Source organism: Myzus persicae, unplaced genomic scaffold, assembly GCF_001856785.1.
Source record: "Myzus persicae strain clone G006 unplaced genomic scaffold, MPER_G0061.0, whole genome shotgun sequence".
Lineage (NCBI taxonomy): Eukaryota > Metazoa > Arthropoda > Insecta > Hemiptera > Aphididae > Myzus > Myzus persicae.
Genome location: NW_019103878.1, coordinates 371,396 through 394,861, shown reverse-complemented (window position 1 = coordinate 394,861; position 23,466 = coordinate 371,396). Strand labels below are relative to the sequence as shown.

The 23,466-nt window shown below is 28.2% G+C and overlaps 2 protein-coding genes and 1 long non-coding RNA gene across 3 annotated transcripts; 2 read left to right on the top strand and 1 right to left on the bottom strand.

Moving 5' to 3' along the window:
• The first annotated feature begins 4,182 nt into the window (after positions 1 to 4,182).
• On the top strand, positions 4,183 to 20,317 carry LOC111035789 (spondin-1). The gene is made up of 11 exons (XM_022317564.1): positions 4,183 to 4,546; positions 11,228 to 11,495; positions 11,711 to 11,861; positions 11,980 to 12,186; positions 12,277 to 12,400; positions 12,485 to 12,615; positions 15,780 to 16,008; positions 16,163 to 16,334; positions 17,158 to 17,380; positions 17,601 to 17,811; positions 19,809 to 20,317. Exons 1-11 carry the CDS (start codon positions 4,369 to 4,371, stop codon positions 19,979 to 19,981), a joined length of 2,067 nt encoding a protein of 688 aa, XP_022173256.1. The 5' UTR covers positions 4,183 to 4,368; the 3' UTR covers positions 19,982 to 20,317.
• Positions 4,553 to 6,304, top strand: LOC111035791. The gene is made up of 2 exons (XR_002604681.1): positions 4,553 to 5,845; positions 5,999 to 6,304. It is a non-coding gene; the product is annotated as an uncharacterized LOC111035791 (long non-coding RNA).
• LOC111035790 lies at positions 6,516 to 10,992 on the bottom strand. The gene is made up of 8 exons (XM_022317565.1): positions 10,616 to 10,992; positions 10,330 to 10,542; positions 10,065 to 10,264; positions 8,126 to 8,396; positions 7,951 to 8,049; positions 7,493 to 7,686; positions 7,291 to 7,420; positions 6,516 to 7,201 (listed from the first exon to the last, which is right to left on the bottom strand). The coding sequence occupies exons 1-8, from the start codon at positions 10,736 to 10,738 to the stop codon at positions 6,818 to 6,820; spliced, it is 1,614 nt and encodes a 537-aa protein (XP_022173257.1). The 5' UTR covers positions 10,739 to 10,992; the 3' UTR covers positions 6,516 to 6,817.
• Positions 20,318 to 23,466: the final 3,149 nt, after the last annotated feature.

Here is a 23,466-nt window from a genome sequence, read left to right as displayed (position 1 = left end):
ATCTAAATCTAGCTGGTACTTTGGGGTGTCAAAAGTAAAAATCCCAATCATTTTTCGTAGGCAGAGGGAAAAACAAAAAGGATATTAAGAGAAAACGGGACTTTTTATACAAAACCAGTTTTTGACAAAAATCGTTTTATTTTTTTTTGGATGTATTAGGAAACTCAAAAATGAATAACTGTAGATATTCTAATGTTTCGGCAAATGTTGACTATTTCGCATACAACATAATATTTTAAAAATATTTTTTCTTTTATTGAGCTATTTATAGATATGGTATGGCAAATTTTCAATCTTTTTTTAAAATTATTGAAGAATAAATAATTTTTGTTCGGTCGGAAACTTTAAAATATAATACATTGTTTCTCATAAGTTGTTATCAGTGTTATTAAAAAACCAGTAGAACTAGAATTTTACATTGGCAAAATAACAATTTTAGTTATTTTTTGGTAGAAAATATAGTAGCAAGAAATTAATTTCGCCCGATAATAAAATATTATTTTAATATAGTTTTTATTTTAACCTATCTTTTACATAATTATGTATGTTTATCAGCTACTCTGTTTGTTTAATGTAATATGATAAGTACTTAAATGTTCGTCAACTTTTTACTAATGATAAAGATAAATGATAATAAATGTAAAATCATGTATTTTTTGTTAGGTAAAAATAACTTGTATTTATAAGTCATGAACTATAAATTGTGATGGGGTTACACTTTTTGAAATAGGTATATACTATGAGATAAACATGTACATAATTTGGTATTTTTGCTAATGAGGTTTTATTATTTTCTAATGAAATAATATCAGCTGCTTAAGAAGACATTATATTATTGTTTTATCCATTTTAATCCCACTGTAGGTTCAGTAAAATGTTTTTACAAAAATGTATTTTACATCCCAGAACTCTGCAAAGTCGTGTTTTCCGTAACGATTTCGGAACATACAAGTAATATAAAATATTGGCGTCATCCTTAAACGAATTAACTATTTTTATGTTTTAAATCTCAACAACAGACTAATTGTTTTTGGTAATTTTTTTTTAGAAAAATGTATCATAGAAGTCGTATTGTGTTCAACACATTATTGGTAGTGACGACTGGGGCTGGATGCGTCTTAACATATGCCAACTATAATCCACAGTTAAGGGATAATTTGAAAAAACGATCAACAATAATGAATGAAGTTATACAGTTTGTGTGGCAAGAAAAAAAGACTTTCAAACAGAGGATTGAGGAGATTATTCCTCCAAAGAAAAAATAAATCAAACCTATACCTACTCTAAGCTATTCACCTGACATGTGTTTATACCTATGTCTCGTAGTTTTCTGTGTTTATGGACGTTAATCGGTAAACATTTAAAATAAAAACTAAATATTAAAGTCAACTGTTAAGCTTATTGAAATCGGAGGTTCATTGAGGGTTTGATGCTTTTTTTGATATTTTGTACTGGTCGATTTAATGACCCGTGGACATTTTGTACATGTCGATAAATTGTTGGTCGACGATTCAACTGAGGTCCCATAGGTATTAAACTAAAAAATAAAAATAACATGTATATGTCACATATTGGTAAAATACAATTTTTATCATATCGTACGGGTTATTCACTGAAGAGTCCTTGGTAGTTTAGAAATTAAAATAAATTATCCTGAGGTATAGTTCCCTACTACAACTATTTTATTCCGTCTGTACATTATAACGATAAAAATATGTAGTATTACAATAGTATTATCAATATTATTATATCTATTATTCTGCAAAATCGTTGACTTCAGTAATACATTATATTATCAGGTCTGTATAATCGAAAACACTGCCTTAATCAGACTGCGTAGTATTGCGTATAATATAATACTCGCGAGCTTTAACACTGAATAATATTATATAATAGAAAAACTGCGTGAACTTGTTGACGAATTAGGTACTTAATATTAGGATTTAGGTGATTGGTTTTATACATTTTTCACGAACACATGGTATAAATGTACGACACTTGATGATGATGTTAGTGTCATAGTTTAAACTGTTTAAAGGGACTGTAGCAACAAATTTGAAAAAATCATACTAATTGTGTATTAAATATTAGCAAAAAAATGTTTAATATTCTCACCTTAATTTTGGTAATTGAATTTAAGTTAAGTCATATGTTGTATAAATAGATTGAATAATTCAACGATTAATTTGAATGAAGATCTGAAGATTAGATTTTGATGAAATATGATATTCAAGAGTAAAATAACGATTACTCATTGAATTACTTTCTTACTTTTTGTAATTAAAATAACTGTACCGAGATAATTTAAACTTTTATCACATATTCACATGTTTGTATTTTCTATGAATATTAATAAAATTGCTTGGTCTAAAATTTGTTAAGAAACCAAAGTTTTTTTTACAGATGCTTTAGGTTAAAATTTGTTCTAAAATCTAAGTTCAATATTTAAACAAAGAATAACGATGTTAGTTATTTTTTTGTAATTCAAAAATATTTTCCGGGGATTTAAAACTTTAAAGAATATTATTATATTTTTTTAATACAGTGACATTTTCAAAACATTTAGATGAATTGTATGCTATTGCCTAATGTAAAATAAATTACTTTAATAATTAATAGCAATATATTTATTTATTTATTTTGCGACAGTCTTAGAATTTACAGACCGTCTCCGCTTAGAGTCATTTTTCAAATGTTTTAATTGAATTCAAATTTAAAACATTCATTACAATGACCTACTCAGTGACGAGGTACACTCGACTCCTACTGCACTGCAGAATTACCTATTTTCCCCCTTTTTATATTTATGTTTTGTTGTGTCCTGCATCCGTTTTGTTTAAGCAGTAGTAGGTACCAGTAACTTTGTAGGTAGTGTTATTATAGGGTCTTGTTAGAAAACAATTGGTCGAAACAATACAATACAATTCCTGAAAATATTTTTTTTTAATTAAATGTATTTGGAACTACCGATGTTGATTTGTAAATATATTTTGTCGGAATAATATAAGTTCAGAAAGGTATTTTGTGGAAAATTATCATATATCAAACCTAATTTTTGATACAAATTTCCAACAAAGTATTTTCCATAAAATAAGTTTCTGACAAAACGATTTTGACAAAATATCGATCAGTATATTATTATAATTCCAACAAATAACCTCACAAAATGTTCCCAACAAAAAAAAACAGCGATTTTGAACAAATAATGGCTTTGCCTATACTTTTGATCTGAATTTTTCTAATATTCTCTATTATTAATTAAACATAATATATTTGCAGTTGTTGATACATAATAATATGTTACCGATTTAAATTATTTGTTAACCCAATGGCTTATGTCACCGAGAGTATTGTATCAATAAAAAAAAAAATTTATTTTATTTTAATATAACCAGAAAGAATTACAATTTTTCCTTGAAATTGTTTGTGTACGTTCTTATTATATAATATTATAACACCATCAGAAAATACAATATTTTCCTTGTCAATCTTGTGCATATATTATTTATTTTTTAAGTTTATTAACATTTTAAATATTACAGCTATTAATATCGAATAGTGTTTGTCATTTTATAGTTTATAATTTATATGAATTACTCAATAAGGAAGGGACCCAATTATTGTGCCCAAGTTTATAAAATTAATGTGCGTACATAGTATTTGCATTGAGTGTAAAAAACAAATAACTGTACAATATTATATTATATTATTAAATAAATATTTATTATTATTAAAATATTACTTTCGGATATTATTATTTGATCATTATCACATCGATGGTAGCTGAGTGTTTTTGGCGTTATCAGTCATGTATAATTATGAATTATTACATATATTACCACCCATACTATATTCTATAATATTCGATCTAATACTAAAAAATATGATGTATTATTGCGGTACAAAATATATAACTATTACAGAACACTTTATTTTGACGTATGGTAATACAGTAGGCAATGGGTATTTGTTCTCGGTAAAACAACGCTGTTGCTAATCTGTGCTGAATTGACCTGTAATACGCGATAAACAACTACATAATAATAATATATATTACATAGGTACTGTTTTATCGATAAAAAAACATGAACTACCGACTTTGTACCTACAAAATATAAAATATTATTTGCTGGGTGTCCGCGTTACATACATGATTATAGGTTTACTATATTATGATTGTGTAACACGCGCCAACGTTTTAATGGTCCTCCAAGATGTTAATATATAACTAAGACGTAGACGGCGTACGATAATAATAATAATAATAATAATAATAGTAAAAATAATGATATTATACCAAACAACGATTAACGGAACACCGCAGTGAACGCAATCAGACGTTTCTATTCGATTGTCTTTTACGTTAAAATGCTGGCAAAAGTCCTAATTGTGTGTTTGGGGATCTTGTCAGTGGGCCACGCCTGCGACGATAATAACTTGCAGCCTTTGGAAACTGCCAAAGACTCGACGAAATGGATGCACGATGGCTTCCAAATATCCATATTTGGCAACCCGGACAAATACATACCACATTCCATGTACATTGGTAAGTACCACGTATAATAGAGAACTTGATTTATCATCACTTCAAAGTTCAAACCTTAGTATACTTACCTAGGTTCTGAATCTTAAAATCGCAAAATGTGGCTTTTGCGCATTACTAATCACTATCCCCTCCACACTTGCTTTTTCACTTTAGTTCTATTAATCTGTTATTCTGTGTTATGCTGTCAAAATCAACCTGTTAGGTATATTATTCCGTCAACATTTTTGTTTTTGAGGTTTTGCCAACAATTTCCACCAAATAAATATAAATAAAATATAACTTTAAATGTAAACAATGAGATAGAAAATAATTATATATTATTATTTCTCCTCGTCTCTTCTTTCTCCTTCTTAATATTTCCTTCGCTGTTTTTTCCTTATTCAACCTTCCAGCAAATAGTCACTTCTTATTTACGTTGTTCATGTACTCTGTCACATATAATTATTATGTTAAGCAGTATATAGATTATAAAAATAAAAAAATAAAAAAATAATTATTTGATATAAATATTTTTGTATAGCTAGGTCACTGAATCTATTTTGTGATGTGATCAATCTTATGAACGGTTTCATTTTTCGCATACAAGAATATAAAATATAAATATATAATATATAACTAGAGCTGTTCTATACCCGGCGTTTCCCTTGATAAATATTTGTATTTTTAAAATATATAATTACTAAAACATTTATATGCCAAATCTTTTCTAACTATAATAATTAATAGTAAAATAAAATGTAACCATTAATAACCATTTATAAACGAAAATGTACAGCGTAAATCGAAAAATGTTTGTTCGAGCCAATTGTGAATCTAAACCATCCGGGGACCCACTCAAACACCCTAAAAATGTCATTAAAATCCGTACAACAGTTTAGGGTAAATTCAAATAGGTACACAAGTACAAAACAAATAAATGTACAAATAGGTACATACCAAATGGAATATAATATGACTTATTTATACCATGATTTTACTAAACATAATGTAAATCAACTGAAAATTTCTTTTGATTTTTTAAAATAATTTTAAATAGGGTTTCAGATTTTCAACTTTATTACATACGATAAAATTTATATTTTATACAATATACTCGTAGTCTGTTTTTTTGTTGCTATAACTTTGTAGGTATATAGCCGAGACCCAAGGAGGAGAAGGGCACTTCTTAGTACGCCGAATGCCGATAAGCATAAGTGCAGACAGATATTTATAGTGACTATAGTACTAGTGTAGTGTATAATACGCAGTGTTTACATTAAACGGAACTTTTTAGTTGGTGATTGTTTTAGGAAATTATAGGTATTTAGCAAAATTATTTATATTAGCATCGTGTTACACGATCGATGATTGATGTAATATGATTTGTTTGTCTTTTTAATTTTACTATAACCATTTAAGTTTTGTAAATTAATTTAAAAATAATACTTTAATCAAACAATTAATTATTTATAGGTAAGATTTAAAAGTCCAAACATAAAATCTGTACCCTCAGATCTATGGCACACAGTTGTGACGCAGATGTAAATATAAAATTACCAATTTAATAAAAGACATAATACTTAATAGTAGTAAGATAATAAATAACATAACCAATAGTTAAGGTTTATACTTATAGTTTACTGTGTAAGTGTAAGACTTTACCCTTTAAAAGGTCTACTCAGTACCTTTTTGTGCACACCATACTTACCAATACTTATCCATATAATGGATTACACAAAATGAAAATCACTCTTCACAACAAATGTAATTATGTAAGGATGTATGTTATCTAAAAATATTATTATCTAGTCTTAAAGTACAAGTATATAAAACGAAATACAAAACGAATACATGAATAATGTAGCATAAAAATTAAATAATATCATGATATTTAAGTATTAAATAGTTTCGTTACCTTATACCTGTACGCATATTATATTAATTGTATGTTGAACTATATTATAGCATTAAAAGTATTACCTATGTAAAAATATCTTAATATTTTATGTATTTAATAAAATGACAAATTAATTTTTAATGTTACCAAAATATTATTAAGCGTACACATTCTACCATTTAAAAAGCGTAGCTTACTATATTACGTAAACAGAGAAATCTCGTAGTCATTAGGTATTTATAGGTATCTTGTTAGTGGTTTAATGTTGAAATCAACACAGAATTTGAAGTATTTATTTATAATTTAAAACAAGTGTCCAACACGACATTATGTTATGCATGTCAAAATCAAATATTATATTATCGACATTAGGTACTCAAATTACAATAAAAAAACTACTTTTGAGTAGCTTTTACCATTTTTTCTAATTTCTCAATAGTCTGGGCTCGATTCATAATCAAACTTTTTTCAGTGCATATTTCGTTTTGAAAATCACGCAATTGGTCTTCGGCTTGCACTTGTTCGAGCTCTATTTTTTCTGTTATAACGTGAATGCTCTTGTTCAACTCGCAAATGTCGTCTTGCAGCTTCTCGTTTTTCTTATTGCCTTTGTCCAGTCGCTTCATGGTATCTTCGATTTCCTTGATAATCGTCTCCTGAAGATAATCGCTTTTGGTACTGTTCGAACTGCCCCCGAGGTCTTTTTCGGTCAGACTTTCTTTTATCTTGTTGTAATGCATCACGACTCGCATCACGTCCACCCATTCATTTCTGGCCACCTGTATGCGACAACGTACAAAATATTATATAAATATAAATGCATCTAACCTTAGATACAATTCTCTCAGCCAAACCGGCCATCGTTCACCTTGTAAGCCATTATGCCTCTTTTGATTTCGTTGTAAAGATCTTTCTTTACGGAAGTTACCAGTTTTTCTTGCTTTTCCTGCAGCTGATTAATGATTTTTCGACGTTCTCGTGCCAACAGAGCCAACAACCTGCGTTTGAATGAAGTAACAGTATAATGCTATAGTTACTGTAGCTGGAAAATGTACATAAATAATATTTACATTTTAATCAGACAGACAGGATACGTCTTAGCTAACGTTTCGGCCATCTTGCTGGTGGGTTTTTCCATTAATGCACCTTGCCACATCATTTCGGTCATGGAATTTGAACAGGTGGAGGCCGGGCTGAGAAGAAATAACATCGGGGAAGTCGAAGATATTACAAGTTTTTGAAGTTTTTTGTCACGTTCTTCGATCTAAAATATTTTAATGAATTAAATCATGAAGACTATTGGTCATAATGTTGTAGGGTTCGTCATAATCAAGCTCCAAAACAGTCAATAAGTATAAGTTCTTAATACTTATAAATTACTCCATTGGTAAAGGAAAAATGAAATGCAATTTCCGAATATGTGGTAAGTAGGTTATACAACATGTCGGGTGTAACAATCATTACATTTTAATAATTATTGTACATATTATAATATTGTATCAATTGTATTAGTTTATTTTATTATTACTTCTTGTAATATATTCTTCACTCTTTTTTTCAACATCGAAAGCATTTTTATGCGTTTGAATAAGTGTGGATTGTAGTTATCACACCCTTTGCTTTCGGCCTTAAAAGTAATAAAAATGATTATAAGTATATAATTTAAATACTCCTCGCTACTTCCTGAAGCTAAAACTACTCACTATTAGTTTTTCAAGTAGCTTTTCGATGTATGGATCGTGGCAAGCAGTACTGTTAGGATCTTCTTCAGACAACATTTCCTGTTCAATATTATTATGTAATTTTTTGAAAAATTCATAAGTTAGCTTTCGAGATTCTTGCGACCTTCGATTTGATAAAATTGTTCGAACTTCGCCCGTCAGTTGATACACTTTGTCCTCTTGTTCACAGTTACTTTTCGGTGTGTTAGCCGATTCCACTTTTAAATCTATCGGCTTCACTTCAGGTGTTGGGCTAAATACGTTGTATACTATAAATTAGAATTGCAATCGAAAAAAGCGGGTAAGTGGATGTCGCTCTGCTGTACATTAGGCGTCTCTTAGCGACTAAAATCGTTATTCTTTGTGTTAATATGTCATTTTGTTTAAATTTTAACTTAAAATAACCATAAAAAAGTTGTGTTTATGTTCAATTTTAGATTTATTGGTTACAGAATTGACTACATACATAGAACCTTGTTTTAAATTTTCAATCCTTAGCTATAAAAGATGAACAATTAATACATTTTTAACTGCAAAATCATATTTCAAATTTCAATTTGATAAGTGTTGCCAAAATTTGAACTTAAAATGCTTATAAAATAAATCAAGCCTATGTATTTTTAATATTGTTCAACTGCTATTGTAACAATATATCAAGAGTTTTGTATTACATTTTCATGTTTTTTTTGCCAATACCAATAAAATTCCATTGACATTTATAAAGAAAAAAACTGAAAATTTAAAATGACCGTAAACAGCTCAAAACGAGTCAAAATATTTTGAGAATTTTATCAAGTATAGTTATTGATAAAATAAATATATGGTGTAAATTTCAATTATCAACAAATATTTTATTTTGACTTACAAAAACAAAAAAAAACCGTTACATGAGAAATTGAGTGAATATCTAATGTTGAAAAAATTTCAACTTCAAACGCTCATAAAAATTTAGTTTGACTTACGGTAAAAATGGTTTTTTGATTATGGTAGACAAACTTATAAGGAATCTTGTATTCAATTTTTAAATCTTAGATATAAAAAGAAAAATTTCTATGAATTTCTAACACGAAATAATTTGCTAATTTTCGTGATTTTTACGAATTTTGTCAAAATTCTTATTTTCTGTTGATCTAATTGTTATTATATTACGTAAAGTGAAAACTGTATGGGTTTTACAATGGTATTACCTAAATACCTGGTTACATAAATTATTTAACGTGGTAACCTATGCAATGATGAGTATATTATTCTAATGGTTTGTTGGTAATAAATAACTAATTAGTGTTAACTCTCAAACAATGATATTAGTATACGTAATTACGCGATGATTAGTATTTGACGTTAAATAATCTAAAAAAATTACTAAATATTCAATCAAAACTATAAACCAAAGAACGAAAAAATTTCATTTTATTTTGTTATTATTGGTTGTATATGATTTAACCACACAATTATATAATTTATTTTAAATTTTACAATTGTAATTGGTATAATTCTCTACTCTTTACTTCTACAATCAATAAATTTACAAGAAATCTGTACATAGTATTATACATTAAATACTGGCTTTAAAGTATATACATCTGGTCATGAATATATTTTATTGTTTTTAATTTATGTATCCTTTAATATTCTAGGTACCAAGTAAATATACGGAAAAATTGTATGAGTTATCAAATATTATGTACTAAAAAATCCTTAGAATCGGGAAATACTCAAAAATGTTTGTTCTGAAGAAGACATGATTTATCGTTCTTAAATTCATAATCCTAAATGGTAAAAAAAAAAATTCAAATGCAATAAAGTGCAAGCTCTAATGATAACCTCCGGGATTAAGCTTTTTAGTCCATCTACTCAATATTTGAATCTTAAATCAAGGCTAAAATATGATTATGCTTAAGATTTACGCTAACGATCTTACATTGGTCGACCACATGAATTAACCCAACAGCCCGAATTTCCACCCACTGTAACGGCAACATATGCAAACAATCCGGAATTTTCAGGTAAATTCTTACACGCTATGTAAGTACGCCCATCGTTCGACAAATGATTCATGTCGACCATTTCCAATTCTCGATTTTTTACGAATTTCGTCCATTTCTCTTTGTTTTCATTCATCTAAACAATTGAGCCGATTTTTTTTTTATCACCTCTGACTCGCGTTTATGAAATTTATCACTCACTTCTTTTTCTTTTTCGACTTCCAGGCTGGCTTTTGTAGTTATTTCTGGAAATACGCCGTCTAATGACAGCGGGCCCGGTTTTGGGGCTTCGTTAAACGGAGTGGTTATCTTACGGTTGTTCATACTTAAAATAAGTTGTGACAAATATATATTACGTGCTTGTTTTTCTTTTGTATTTTTATACGGTTCGATTGCGAGTTTGTGTAGCCATTTCTAAGATTATTTAGATAATTCACATATAAATACAAGATTACTGAGAAGATAGTTGTAGAGTTTAATTTTTTACTTTGCATATTTCTTTTTCACTTTCGGATTTTAACGAATCAAATGCTGCTTTAAAATGTTCTAAAAAGAATAAAAAATCCTCGTTAATTTTCTCTTCAATAGGCTGCTGCACTGGTTGAGCCATTATGTTATTATCCTTTCACAATAAAAAGTGTTCAATATAATATATTTTCTAAACAGAATTGATTGCGTTCATTGACTTTACGACGGTATTACGATATAATAGTTACGAGAAAAATAACATGTCTATTGTTTAATATTAAGTTGTTATTTTATGTAAAACTAAAATGTAACATATCTATAGATACAAATATTGTAGATGTTGATACACAATCAGGTGGATATTTATAAAAATGCATTTTTACTTTTTAAAATAAGCTTAACAAATAAGAAAAATTTGATATATATATTTTCAAAGTGTTTCAAAAATCTATACAAAAATTCCTAAAAAAATATAACTCATCAACAAATCATTTATTATTAATATTAAAAATATCTCATATACCTTGTCCTGATGTAATCGGTCGACACTAATAAATATGTTATCAGTAATGTAGTATTAGATACCATAATGTGGTAATAATAGTAATGTTTAAAAATATTTCACTTATAGCAACTATCGAAAGTGAAAATTTGGATTATTTTCATTCGTTTTTGATAACTGCGGAACGCGATTGCCTCAGTAAGATTAGCGAAGATTGTGGCGATCCCGCATCACCGGACCGCTCAGGTTCACTTCAAATACTTTCGTTTGATGACGGTGCGACATTCCATCCAGATTGCGTAAACACCATCGTCCAGTCTGAACCGGTAGTCAAACTACAAAAGTTACGTTTCGTGTGGTCAGCACCAAAAACAGGAAGCGGTTGTGTGTACCTAAGGTATATAAACAGTATGGACTTGGTAATTGGTATAAATCAAGTCAATAGTCATCAACTATTACAATGTTAATAATTGATTAAATTTTATTAATTTAAAATGTAAAGTAACTTGTATGTATGATTGCACTCTTTAATGCCTATATAAACTAGCTATAACTTATGTTGATGCAGAGATTAATTATACGCGAGTTTAATAATACAATGATGTATTGTAGGGCTTTGATAACCTATGAAAACGGCTACAATAAATATCAGAAAACTGAACTGTTAAAGGAACTATGTGAGATGTCTTTCGATACTGTTACAAAGTCAAACGCACCGGCTGACACCGAAAGTTGTTGTGCATGTGACGAAGCAGTTTATGAGGTAGGTAAACAATGAAAAAAAAATATTTGAAAAATCTTGAACTTACATACCTACATATTTGTGGTTTGTATAAAAGTGATGTCTGTTTTTAATGTTTTTTTTTTTGTCAAACTGATAGATGAAATTTGAAGGACTTTGGTCACCCGAAACCCATCCGAAAGATTTCCCAAGTGCTTTGTGGCTTACTCACTTCAGTGACATAATTGGAGCAACACACGATAAGAACTATTCTTTTTGGGCTGAAGGCCAATGGGCTACTGACGGTGTTAGACAGTTGGCCGAATGGGGTTCAACAGCTATTTTGGAATCCGAACTAAGGCAGCAGGTACTTAAACTTTTTATGTGCTCGTCGAACGAAATAATATCTATTTGTATATTTATTCACGATATTCAAGGTCTTGTTTTTAATTGTTAGAAAAAACATTTGAGAACTTTGATCAAAGCCGCTGGTCTATGGCATCCACGAGTAAACGCTAACGCCACGTCTAAATTCCGAGTGGACAAGAAACATCATTACATCTCATTGGCTTCTATGCTCGGTAAAATAATAATAATGCGAATCGTATATACAATATAATACAATATATGACGATTATTATATTTCATGTGTAAATTGATTTTAGGTCCTTCCCCTGATTGGATAGTAGGTATCAACGGTCATAATTTATGTGAAAAGAATTGTCAGTGGGTTCAAAACCGAACTATAGACTTGTACGTCTACGACGTTGGAACAGACAGCGGACGCACATATATGGTAATATAATAAATAAGAATACAATACTATACCTACTAATATTATAATACTAATATTTTACTTATAGTTTTTACTGCACCCACTTAAAATAAATGTATTAGTAGTATAGGTTGATATTTTAAACAACACTTTAATTTATTTGTGTGTCTTATACACTAAATTTATAGACTCAATCTTTAATATTTATGAAGAGTGATATAATAATATAGGTAACATTATGATTTCATTTAATAAAAATATTATGTATTACTAGTAAAGTTTTATTGCATAATTTATACTTATAATTTATGCTGCTCACTGTTTAATTTTAAAATCATTAAGATCATTCCAATTAAATCAATTACAAAATTAAAATATATAGGTAATATATTTATAGGTATGTTAGTTACACGGTTTTAGGAACTATGAAAATTAATTGATTTTTTTAAATTTCCACACGCTATGAGACAGTAAAAGATAAATGAGTGTTAAAATGATGGTTTTGAAGAATGGTTGAGGCTACATCAGGATCAACATGAGTAAACTTTGTCATAACCGCAATAAGCTACAAGCATTTGTGTGGGTGGGTTAGCGGTGTAAAAAAAAGGCGTGAACAAGTATTGTGGATGTGACTGCGCCGTAGATTAGGTTATAAGGTTATTATTATTATTACCTAGGTTTTCTAATATTTTGGAGATACTCGAGAGCTTTGAGCATAACCTAAAAAACCTTGATACCTATACTTAAAATGTATACATATGTCGTTTATTTTGTTCAATTTTATGTTTAAATTACAAAAATGAAGCTGTACTACTGTGACATAAAATTGACTTATTTGTCATCTTCCAATGTCTAATGAACTTTTCCCATTATATAATATGTGATGGATAATTATCCTGAAAAAATAAAAAATTAATAAATAAGTTTACACAGGTAATTTCTAATAATTTCTTAATAATATCCATAATATCTTGAATTCTGAAAGATTTATTTAGGGTAAAAATATTTTAACTTTCAATAACGGCTAAAAAGCAAAACCATAATAATATACCTATGATTCGTGAAAACAGAATGTAATGAACTGCGATAAGAATAAGTGGAAAGAAAATGATGTAAATTTACATTTTGTTATTTAAAACGCTAAATTTAAAAAAAAAAATGTTTTCTTTGAAGCCCTGAACATAGGTGGGACTATATATATAGTCTGTACAATGCTGAACAGTGAACAGTCTATACAGTTTGTACAGTCTGCATAATTTCAAATTTGGAGAGGATAAACAAGCTTAAACATTGTTTTCCGTAATATTGTGTATTTAATAATCATAATATAATTCATCGTGCTTGGAACAAACCGAAACTATTAATAGTTAGAATAGAAAAGTGTGTGTAGAGCGCTAGTACCTAACTAAAGACTTTGATAGGTACTTTACAAAGTTCCACGACTGAGCTTCTAGCTTTATTACAATATAAACATTTTATATATACATATTTGATTCCACGGTCAAAAATTGTTTTCTAAATGATATTTAGGTAATTATAATATTAGTCACACGACACGGTACACACTAAAACCTAATAATTTGTATAATTTGTATGATATTGGAATGTGTATTACGTGGAGCTTTTGCAATAATCAGTAACAATAATATTTTGTTACAATTATCGAAACAATTTCCACAGAATAAATTAAATTTCATGTTTTCTGTGTTACTACACTTTAAGTATGCATTTTCCTTACAGTGCTCATATTATATATATTGTAAAAATTAACATTTTTACCTTTTTTATATATAATTATTTTATTTTTAGATGTTCTTGTGTATGTTTTATTATAAAAACTCGCCCATTGTAAAAACAGATATCTAATATTCATACAGTAAATATAGGTGTTCAGCGTATAATAAATAATAATGTTTATAATGACCTTGATTACACATTTTTTTTATTAATTAATTATGATTATTTAGAACATTTTTTATTTGTACTAAATAAATTCAAATCGATGACACAACGTTAATTCGACAGTCTAGTTAGAACTCGAAGGTTCATGTATTTGCATATTAATTTATTCAGTAAATAATAGTGTTTGCGTGTACCTACGTCATACGAGCATATTATGATAAATTTTTAATTTATTTGACGATTTTCTAAATAAAGGCCATGTTGACCTGTTTAAAATTATAATTGAAATCTTAATACCTCACTCATTGAGCTATTTGATTCAATTAATTCACACCTGATGCTCTGCAATGCCAAATCTTATATTTTTTTTAATGATTACCTATCTATTAAAGAGGCTACCACGAAAATTTTAAATCTGTCGAATAAATTATTTAATGTTCTAAAACAGCAAATCGAGAAGTCTAAATGACGTTTGCTACGAAAAAAATATTATTTAATTTCGTCAATACTTTCGTACTATTATACAAATATCTCTCTACACGAAAAATGAATAGGTGCCTCAAAAGTAAATAAAAAAAAAAAGATTTCACTCTAAAATAACTTAAAAATTTAAAAAAATAATTTTGAGTGGATACGTATTTTGTCTATGTTGTACGTGGGTCAAACAGAGAAAACAAACACTGCTCTGATATCTTCTTAAATAAGATTACTTCTAAAAATCAAAAATATTGTGTTTTACTTAAAAGTTTACTTTTTAGTTTTTTTTTTAGTAAATTAAGTAAATCATCCTACTAACTTACTATTAATACAGCACTGATAATAGTGTTTAATCAATTGAACAAATTAGTCAGTTTATAAATTATTATCTATAATATGGTAGGTATGAAGTATAATTATACTATAACTACACTTAGATTACAGATGTATATTATTCGTCAACTATTAAGTAGCAATTAAATTCTTGTTATTATGCAATAATTTAAATTTACATCTTTCAATCATATTATTAGTATAACGGATGTATAATTATATTTTTTAAATCGTAAAGTAAACATAAATAATAATATTTAGATTAAAAACGCAAAAATAATACATAATAATCTATGACTATAGTGAACGGTCATTACATATTTAAATTTCTCACATGATTAGTGAAATCATTTGTATTTATAAAATATTAAGATGACATTTTGAAATGCATACCCACATGATAAAATAATTAAAATGTTTGACAGTGTTGCGTACACAACTATATGATTAAAATATATTTAAATTAATTTTAGTCACACAATCAAGAAACTCTACCACATGAACGCATTTTTCGTATCACTCCGATGTATCCAGACGATCCAAGATCACCTTTTTTCAACGAAAATGGCAACGAGATGGCTCCTTTAGCTCGCTTACATCTGAACAGAATCAACCTCATACCGAAGTCTTGTTCCGACAAGATTATAACAGATTTAATGGACGAACTCTCAGTGTCAGAGAACTCACAAGATATATTAAGGCGTAAGGATCAGCTTTTGTTTTATTTCTTTCAGTCTATTAGATAATAATAATGCACCTACCTCAATAACAAAACTATAATTTCCATATTAAGATTTAAGGCTATACCTACCTATATCATATTCCGTTAGATTGTGTTCTTTGAACCTTTGTTTAGCTGAATGCGCTGTATCGAAATACTCTGAATGGACCAAGTGCAACGTGGCTTGTGGCAAAGGTCTCAGATCGAGGAACAGAAACTATTTAAATGAGACCGCTGCTCAACAGTTTGGTTGCGACAGACAATTGGTGTCGAAAGAAATGTGCCTGTCTTCGGTGCCCATTTGCCCGTAATTATTTTTATATGATATTATACCTAATAATTTAGTGGTTTTGAGGGAAGTGGGACTAATGAGTAACGAACATGATTTGAAAATAATATTGTAGCTAAGATTTGTTGTGGCACCAGAAATATAAGTAATAATTAATTGTATAATGTATATCCTATTAAACATACTCCTAAATCGGGTGTTTAATTTCTGTGATTTTCAAAGAAAGAAATGTCATGTTGTAAAGCTCGTTTTTAATTCTAACTTTTAATAATATACAGGTATTTACAGTGAATCGTAATAATAATAATGAAATATGTTTGATTTCTGTTACTATATAGTATATATAGGGAATTTTTTACAGCTATATTACTAATATTTTTCATTCACCTCTGTACGATGTAATTGTTGATTTGTTTCTTACTCATAAAAACTAACTTCACGTTCAAAGATTTAACATTAAAAACGAATATATATTTAAAAGATTATTATTTTGTTTGTAGATTAAGTGGTTGATATAGAACTTGAAACATGAGGCTTGTACCTAGTCTTTATTTATCTTTCTAAAAGTTCAAAATGATATCTTAAAAATGTTTATAAGGATTTAGGGCTATTTCTATTCATCTCGATTGAAGATTGTCAACGATAGTTTAATTTTTATCTACTTTGCTACTCGTTAATCCAAAATATTGTACCTTTATATTTTTATTGCTTTACATGTAAATAATTATGATTGGAAAATCATTTTTCATAAACGATGCTTTTGAATTTATTGTGATAGTTTTATTTTTAAATTACCTAGGTATCAGGCACCTACTTTGGATTTTTTTTTGTTTTGATTTAGTGGTGAGACAGAACAGGAAGACGACAGCCTACTAATAGACGATGCTAAATGCAACACCACGGAATGGACACCGATGTCTGAATGTTCAGTGTCATGTGGAATAGGATTCATGTTCCGCACCAGACAATTTTTAGATCACACGAGTTACAAAAAGTGTCGCCACATCGGACTTGTCATGAAAAAGAAATGCATGCAACCAGCTTGCAATAAAGTAGCTGAACAGGTGACTCGAACATTTTAAAAACATATTTCTGAGGCACAAACGTTCTAGAAGAACAATCGTCATATTTGCGCGAATTTTGTAGCAAATTTAGTGGAGGGGCTTATACATTTTACTTTTTAAGCAAATTTGGTTGTATTTGAGGGGATTTAGAAATAAATATAAGAGTCTAAGATTGAGCTAGGTAAACATTAATCGTATAATACAATTATTTGTGTTTTAGTCTTCTTTCACTAGCATGTGCCCGGTAACCGAATGGAGCATGTGGAGTCCGTGCAACGTAACTTGTGGCCAAGGATTGTCGATCAAGTCTCGGTTGTTGCTCGTGTCAGGTGAAAACTACACAAAATGTATCGATAAAGTCGTGCTAGAGGAAACTCGAACATGTAACGGGACGCGGCCCACCTGCGAAATAAACTCGTCTCTCGCAAAAGGTAAATAATAATCAAAATCAAATTACTTATACAAAGTATAATAAAATATCAATGCATATTATGTGAATTGTAAAATATTTACCTATAACTACCTATATATTTCAACTCTAAATAATAGAACGTCTTTAGTTTTTCGAATCAAAGCAATGATTACCTGATAAAAGTATAAAACTGTACCTACCTATATTGTATTCTTGTATATTATAATATTTAACTATTGTAAATATTATTATAAACGGAAATTGCATTTCTAGTTTTCTAGCAACTGGATTGATTTGAACATTAGGTACCTATTTGTTATTAGTTATTACTTATTACCTATGCTTTATTTTACTATTTATAAATAATCGGTCATTAATATATTTAACAAAAAACCAACTTTCTGAATAACAGCCATTGTCGTATCCGTCTTACAAATGTGTCACTAGTCACTACTAATAAACCGAATTTATGCTCAGCAGATCACGTTTGGCTTCTTTAATTTAAAAATTGTCTTACGAAGAAATTTGATGGAAACAATATTGTCTGTGTTTGTACATGAGTTGTTTAGATAGTTCAGTTTTTAAAAGAGTTGGGTATGATCATTTTTAATGTGCCTATAGGCTATATTATAAATTTCAAATTTCTTAAAAATGTAACTATCTTAAAAATACCCACATATCTACAAACACAAATAATATTCTTACTTCTTACCATCAAGTTTCATAATAGATGAAACTCTATAGTCGATTCCCTCCAATTTTTAATCTAACGAAGCCAAACGTGATCTGCTGAGCATAAATTTGCTACGTTCGCACTTGTAAGACGGAAATAACAAATGCCTGTGTAACGTCGTCCTCTTGATGGATGCGTTTACGAACTCATATATTTTCTACTACATAAAAAACCCATCGATGATCAAATGTAAAAGTATGAAATGTTATTTTGGAGTACATAAAATTCTTTTAAAAAAATCAACAAACGTGTGTACGCAGGTATTCAGAAATTTTGAAGTCACTAAAATGTGTTTCTCTAGTGACATTCAATAATTGTAAGATTACTGAAATCATATAACATTTGTTTCAGAATGGGATGAATTTAATAAATAATTACATTTATGATAGTCATTTTTTTCACAATAAACTAGTCTGTTACTATGCTTTGGACGTTCAATTTAAATTTCCGCATTACTGCGAGGATACCTCTATAAAAGTTTTAATTAACAATGTTTTTATTTTATCGAGCTCTTGAAGTATTTTAAACAAATCATATAAATTGCAAAGAAAGATTGTGTGTTTATCATATTCATTAATATTTTCCTCTTAACATACCTACATTCATTACTTATGTACATATAGACTCATAGTGTGCAAATATACGGGCATTGAAGTCATAACCGAGTAACCTGACCTGATTGCATATATGTTCGATTATGTAATACATAGATGTATTTTAAGTATAATACGTGATATCATAAATATAATTTATTCCATTGTGTCTTGTGTATTCGTTAATAATTGAATATTTCATTGCTGCTTTGACTATTATAATTCATATTTCCAACTGTACGTGTGTTTTAAAAACCAAATAAACCTCACTGTCAACAATTTGTCCCCTTGAATTGAATACTTCGTAGAATATTCAACCGCGACCACTGATATAACGAATAAGTTGAATGCGCGAAAATAGATGATGAGATAGATGAGCTTTTTTTTTTTTGCTTCACATAATATAATAGAGGTTTGGACTGTTTGGTTTTTAATACTAGCTCATGTCTGTAACGCTCAAACATAAACACGCATCATAGTTAAGTACCTATTTATAATGATAAATGACTTTCAACGTTTTAGCAATAAATAAAACTATACAACAAGAAAAAAGTGTAATAATAAAATAATTCTGTAATGTTATAGAAGTCGAATTTATAGGCTCCTGATACAAATGTGACATAGGTTTTGTGAAAGACTGTAGATTTCCACAAAAATAAATCATAAGTCTATTTTTCTTTTTTTTTTCAGAAATATGTAGCATGGACAAAAATGAAGGAGCTTGTAACGTGAACGCTGTGCGTTATTATTACGATAAAGCATTTAAGACTTGTAAACAGTTCAAATACGGCGGATGCCGGGGCAATGAAAATAATTTTAAAAGTGCCAAAGAATGCTATAAAGTTTGCCACGGTGTGGTATGAAGAAATTACGTAGCTACTTCAATAATAAGTATCGTTAGGTAGTAGAGTTATAAGATACATAATTATAATGCATCAATATATTATATATTTTTAATATGTGTGTACAATAGGACAGAATAGGCGAAACTTATATCTTATACGTACACTTATTTAACTTGGCGATCATAATTAACCAACATTTGACTGTAGAACCGTGATTATATATTATTTCCTTGAGTTGTGCAATTTGTTTAAAAACCGTTCGTGTATTTGTACGTCATCAGAACCATTCATTTTGTATTCATATAACATTTTTATTGTTTATTACTATTGAAAAATAAAAACATTTTATTCATATCGAATGTCGTCATTAATATCACTTTTCCATTTTGGTTTTCGATTATGAGGTCCTGGGTCTTAAAATCTTTTGTTATAACTTATAAGGGTAGCTATATAACATGTTAGACTATATTCACATATTATTGTGGGCTGATTTCAAAGTGTCTCTACCTATTTTATAATTTATATAGATGTTTACCAGCAATTAAAGCATTATAGTTAATAATTTATGAGTATATATGTCATAATTTATAATGAAGTATAATAGGTTTTAGGTGTTTTAACTATTATTTTTATTAGTTGGAATGTTTGTTTCCATTTCACGAGTTTAAACTGGTTTATGTTGTTAGGGAAATTCTTATTAAATATAACCTAACATTTTTTATCTAATTAATATTTTAATTGATACAATTCTGCAACTATCAGATTAAAACTATGAATCAAATTGTTTTACATTAATTCGGGAGTACTTACTTCTCTGGACCAGTAAAAAAAAGTATTATTAGGTATTGTGCTTGATTAAATTCAACATGTAATATTTATTGAACAAGTACAATAAATGAATACGAACAATTTAATTTAGTGAACCAAATTTTTAATTAGTTTGTTTCAGTTTTTTTTTGACCTCGGAAATGACGTAATATCCTTACGATTACAAGAATAAAATGATTGCATTTTGATTATTAAATAGATAAATTTAGTGTTATCGGTATACATTTTTTGTAAAAAAAATAATTAAGTAGATGTATAAAAGACCTAACTGTTAAGTAATGGTTTTCACAATACTTCACGAGGGGAGGGAATTTCAAATTTCTCATACATATGTATATTTTATATCTTATGGGGGGGCTGGTGAGATTGTATAATGACTATTACTTGCTTATCGGTTATCTATTTTTTCACGATAAAATATAATGTACATTGTATCACAGTAGTGACTAATAGTAAACCAGTATAAAATCGCCTCCCATCTGACCCTCGAATTTCTTCATAATTCCAAAAATATCTTTAACTTGAATTGCCTCCTATTTTAAGTAGTAACCTTTTTGTACTGCAATTGCCTCCAATAGCTGTAATTAATCAATTTTTAATTCAAAATACGAACATTAATCTTTTTTTAATTAAATACCATTGTGAGCGCTTATACGACATTATTTGTGTATTATAAGATTATAATACACAAATTATAATTTTGGTACTTACCAAAGCCTGGCAAGTTTAATTTCAAGTGTAAAAGTTAACTGTTAACTTATAGAGTGGTTTATACAAACAAAATACAATACTGAACTAAACATCTGTCAAAAAAAAAATTATGGCTTCATTGATATAAAATAACATGCTATAATTATTGCATTTAATACCTTTTGACAAATATTATGGTAATGAAATAAATTTAACCATAGTTTGTATACAGTAGTCAGAAATATAATAAATGTAATATAATATGGCTTTTTTACATCTTCATCTTAAACAAATGTAAGTAAAAAATATTAAATTAAGCTATGTTCGAATATAAAAAAAGAGCAAATGTCAGAGTTGGGTAGGCCATTAGGGTTGTCTCCGAATTTTGAAGTTGTAAGGTTTAATTACATCACATTTAACTAAATAAATATATCAGTTTTATAAACGTATACCTATACGATATTTAAAATGTACAATTTTAGGTATCTGCCTAGGTTACTACCAACATAGCACATACCGTCCTGCACATACATGATACACAATATACAACTGCACGGCGTAAATCCATGAGGGCTTAAGTCAACATAATAAATAGTTCAAACTAGGGCACGGGAGTTGTAGGAGTTGTAAATTATTCTATGTGCTCTCGATGTATAGCAGATTAAGCTATAATCTGGGCTATACAGTGGCGAGTTTAAAAATACAAAATTTAAATTTCATGTTTTGTCAATTTTAGGGGACAAGTGCATATTTCTTGATTTTCACACGTATATTAGGTATGCATAGTATTTTATATTTTCTACAAAATTTGATCGTTTTCTTTCTTAAGCTGAGTATTTTAATAATAATATTGAATATAAAACTCAACATTACTTAATGTATATATTTATTGTAATCGTTGCAGTCAACTCTTCATTTAACGACAACGGTGCAATGTGCATTTAATGTCTATCGCACTATAATATTCTGATGTAATATCTTTTCAAATATTTTTTTTAAACTATTTTTTCAGTTCAATAAAATGTCAAAATGGCAAACAGTTTTCAGCTATATTTGAAATAAAATAAACTTATGGTTCCATATTTTTAATTTCTTTTAGTGAAAATTAATAACACCATACAATGGTTTTTTTTTGGAATTTTTATGGATATTTATTACATTTTTTATGCATAGGTATTTTACATTTTTTAGCCCTTATAACTTCCAAGCCTTATTCACGAGTATTAAAATCCATAAGTTTAAAACATAAATAGAATTTTTCATTTTTAATCAAAACATATCGATAATGTTATTTATTTGTTCCTAATACAAATGTACTCTACCTATTTCAGATCTAGGCTAGACCTCGGCTGATATTATATAATGTTACGGTTTATTATATTAATAATTATGTAAATAATAAGAAAATCTATAACAATGTGTTATAATATTAATAAACTGAAATCTTTATACTTCCTAATTAATAATTATAAGAAAAAAAATTAATTCTTAGTTCATCTAATTAAGATATCATATAAAAATCATATTTTATTAATATGTATTTTCTATTGCATATCTTTATCTTTATAATGTGGGTCATAAGACTCTATGACCTCATTTATTGGGTGGTTTTTATTAGCAAAGCTTCCCCCTCAATAGTAACTTAAATAATTTTCTTACAAAGTTGATATTCTAAAATATATTAAGCAAAATAATGGTTGTATAGGTACTTATTAAATATTGTTAGTCAAATACCTATAGAATACATTAATATTGTGTTCCCTCAATAATATTATAATTTAAGAATTACGTTAATAGCTGCATATAATCGGTTGGTTAAATGTATCAAAACATTCCATTAAGATAAATAGTAAATATATTTAAGATTTCAAAATTATAAGTGAAATTTCTTTTAAAATTAAAGGTTGCAGGATTATACAATTATATTAAATATTCATAAAGTATATAAATTATAATAAATGTAAAGAAATGAATTAAAAAAGGTT

Bases quoted from the DNA above. Each gene is read 5' to 3' on its own strand.
- LOC111035789 (XM_022317564.1), top strand. From the start codon at position 4,369: ATGCTGGCAAAAGTCCTAATTGTGTGTTTGGGGATCTTGTCAGTGGGC. The intron at 4,547-11,227 runs GTAAGTACCACG...TTTCACTTATAG, and splicing joins ACCACATTCCATGTACATTG to CAACTATCGAAAGTGAAAAT. The intron at 11,862-11,979 runs GTAGGTAAACAA...TCAAACTGATAG, and splicing joins GTGACGAAGCAGTTTATGAG to ATGAAATTTGAAGGACTTTG.
- LOC111035790 (XM_022317565.1), bottom strand. From the start codon at position 10,738: ATGGCTCAACCAGTGCAGCAGCCTATTGAAGAGAAAATTAACGAGGAT. The intron at 10,543-10,615 runs GTAAAAAATTAA...AAATAATCTTAG, and splicing joins GTGAAAAAGAAATATGCAAA to AAATGGCTACACAAACTCGC. The intron at 8,397-10,064 runs GTAAGATCGTTA...CAACGTATTTAG, and splicing joins AATTCATGTGGTCGACCAAT to CCCAACACCTGAAGTGAAGC.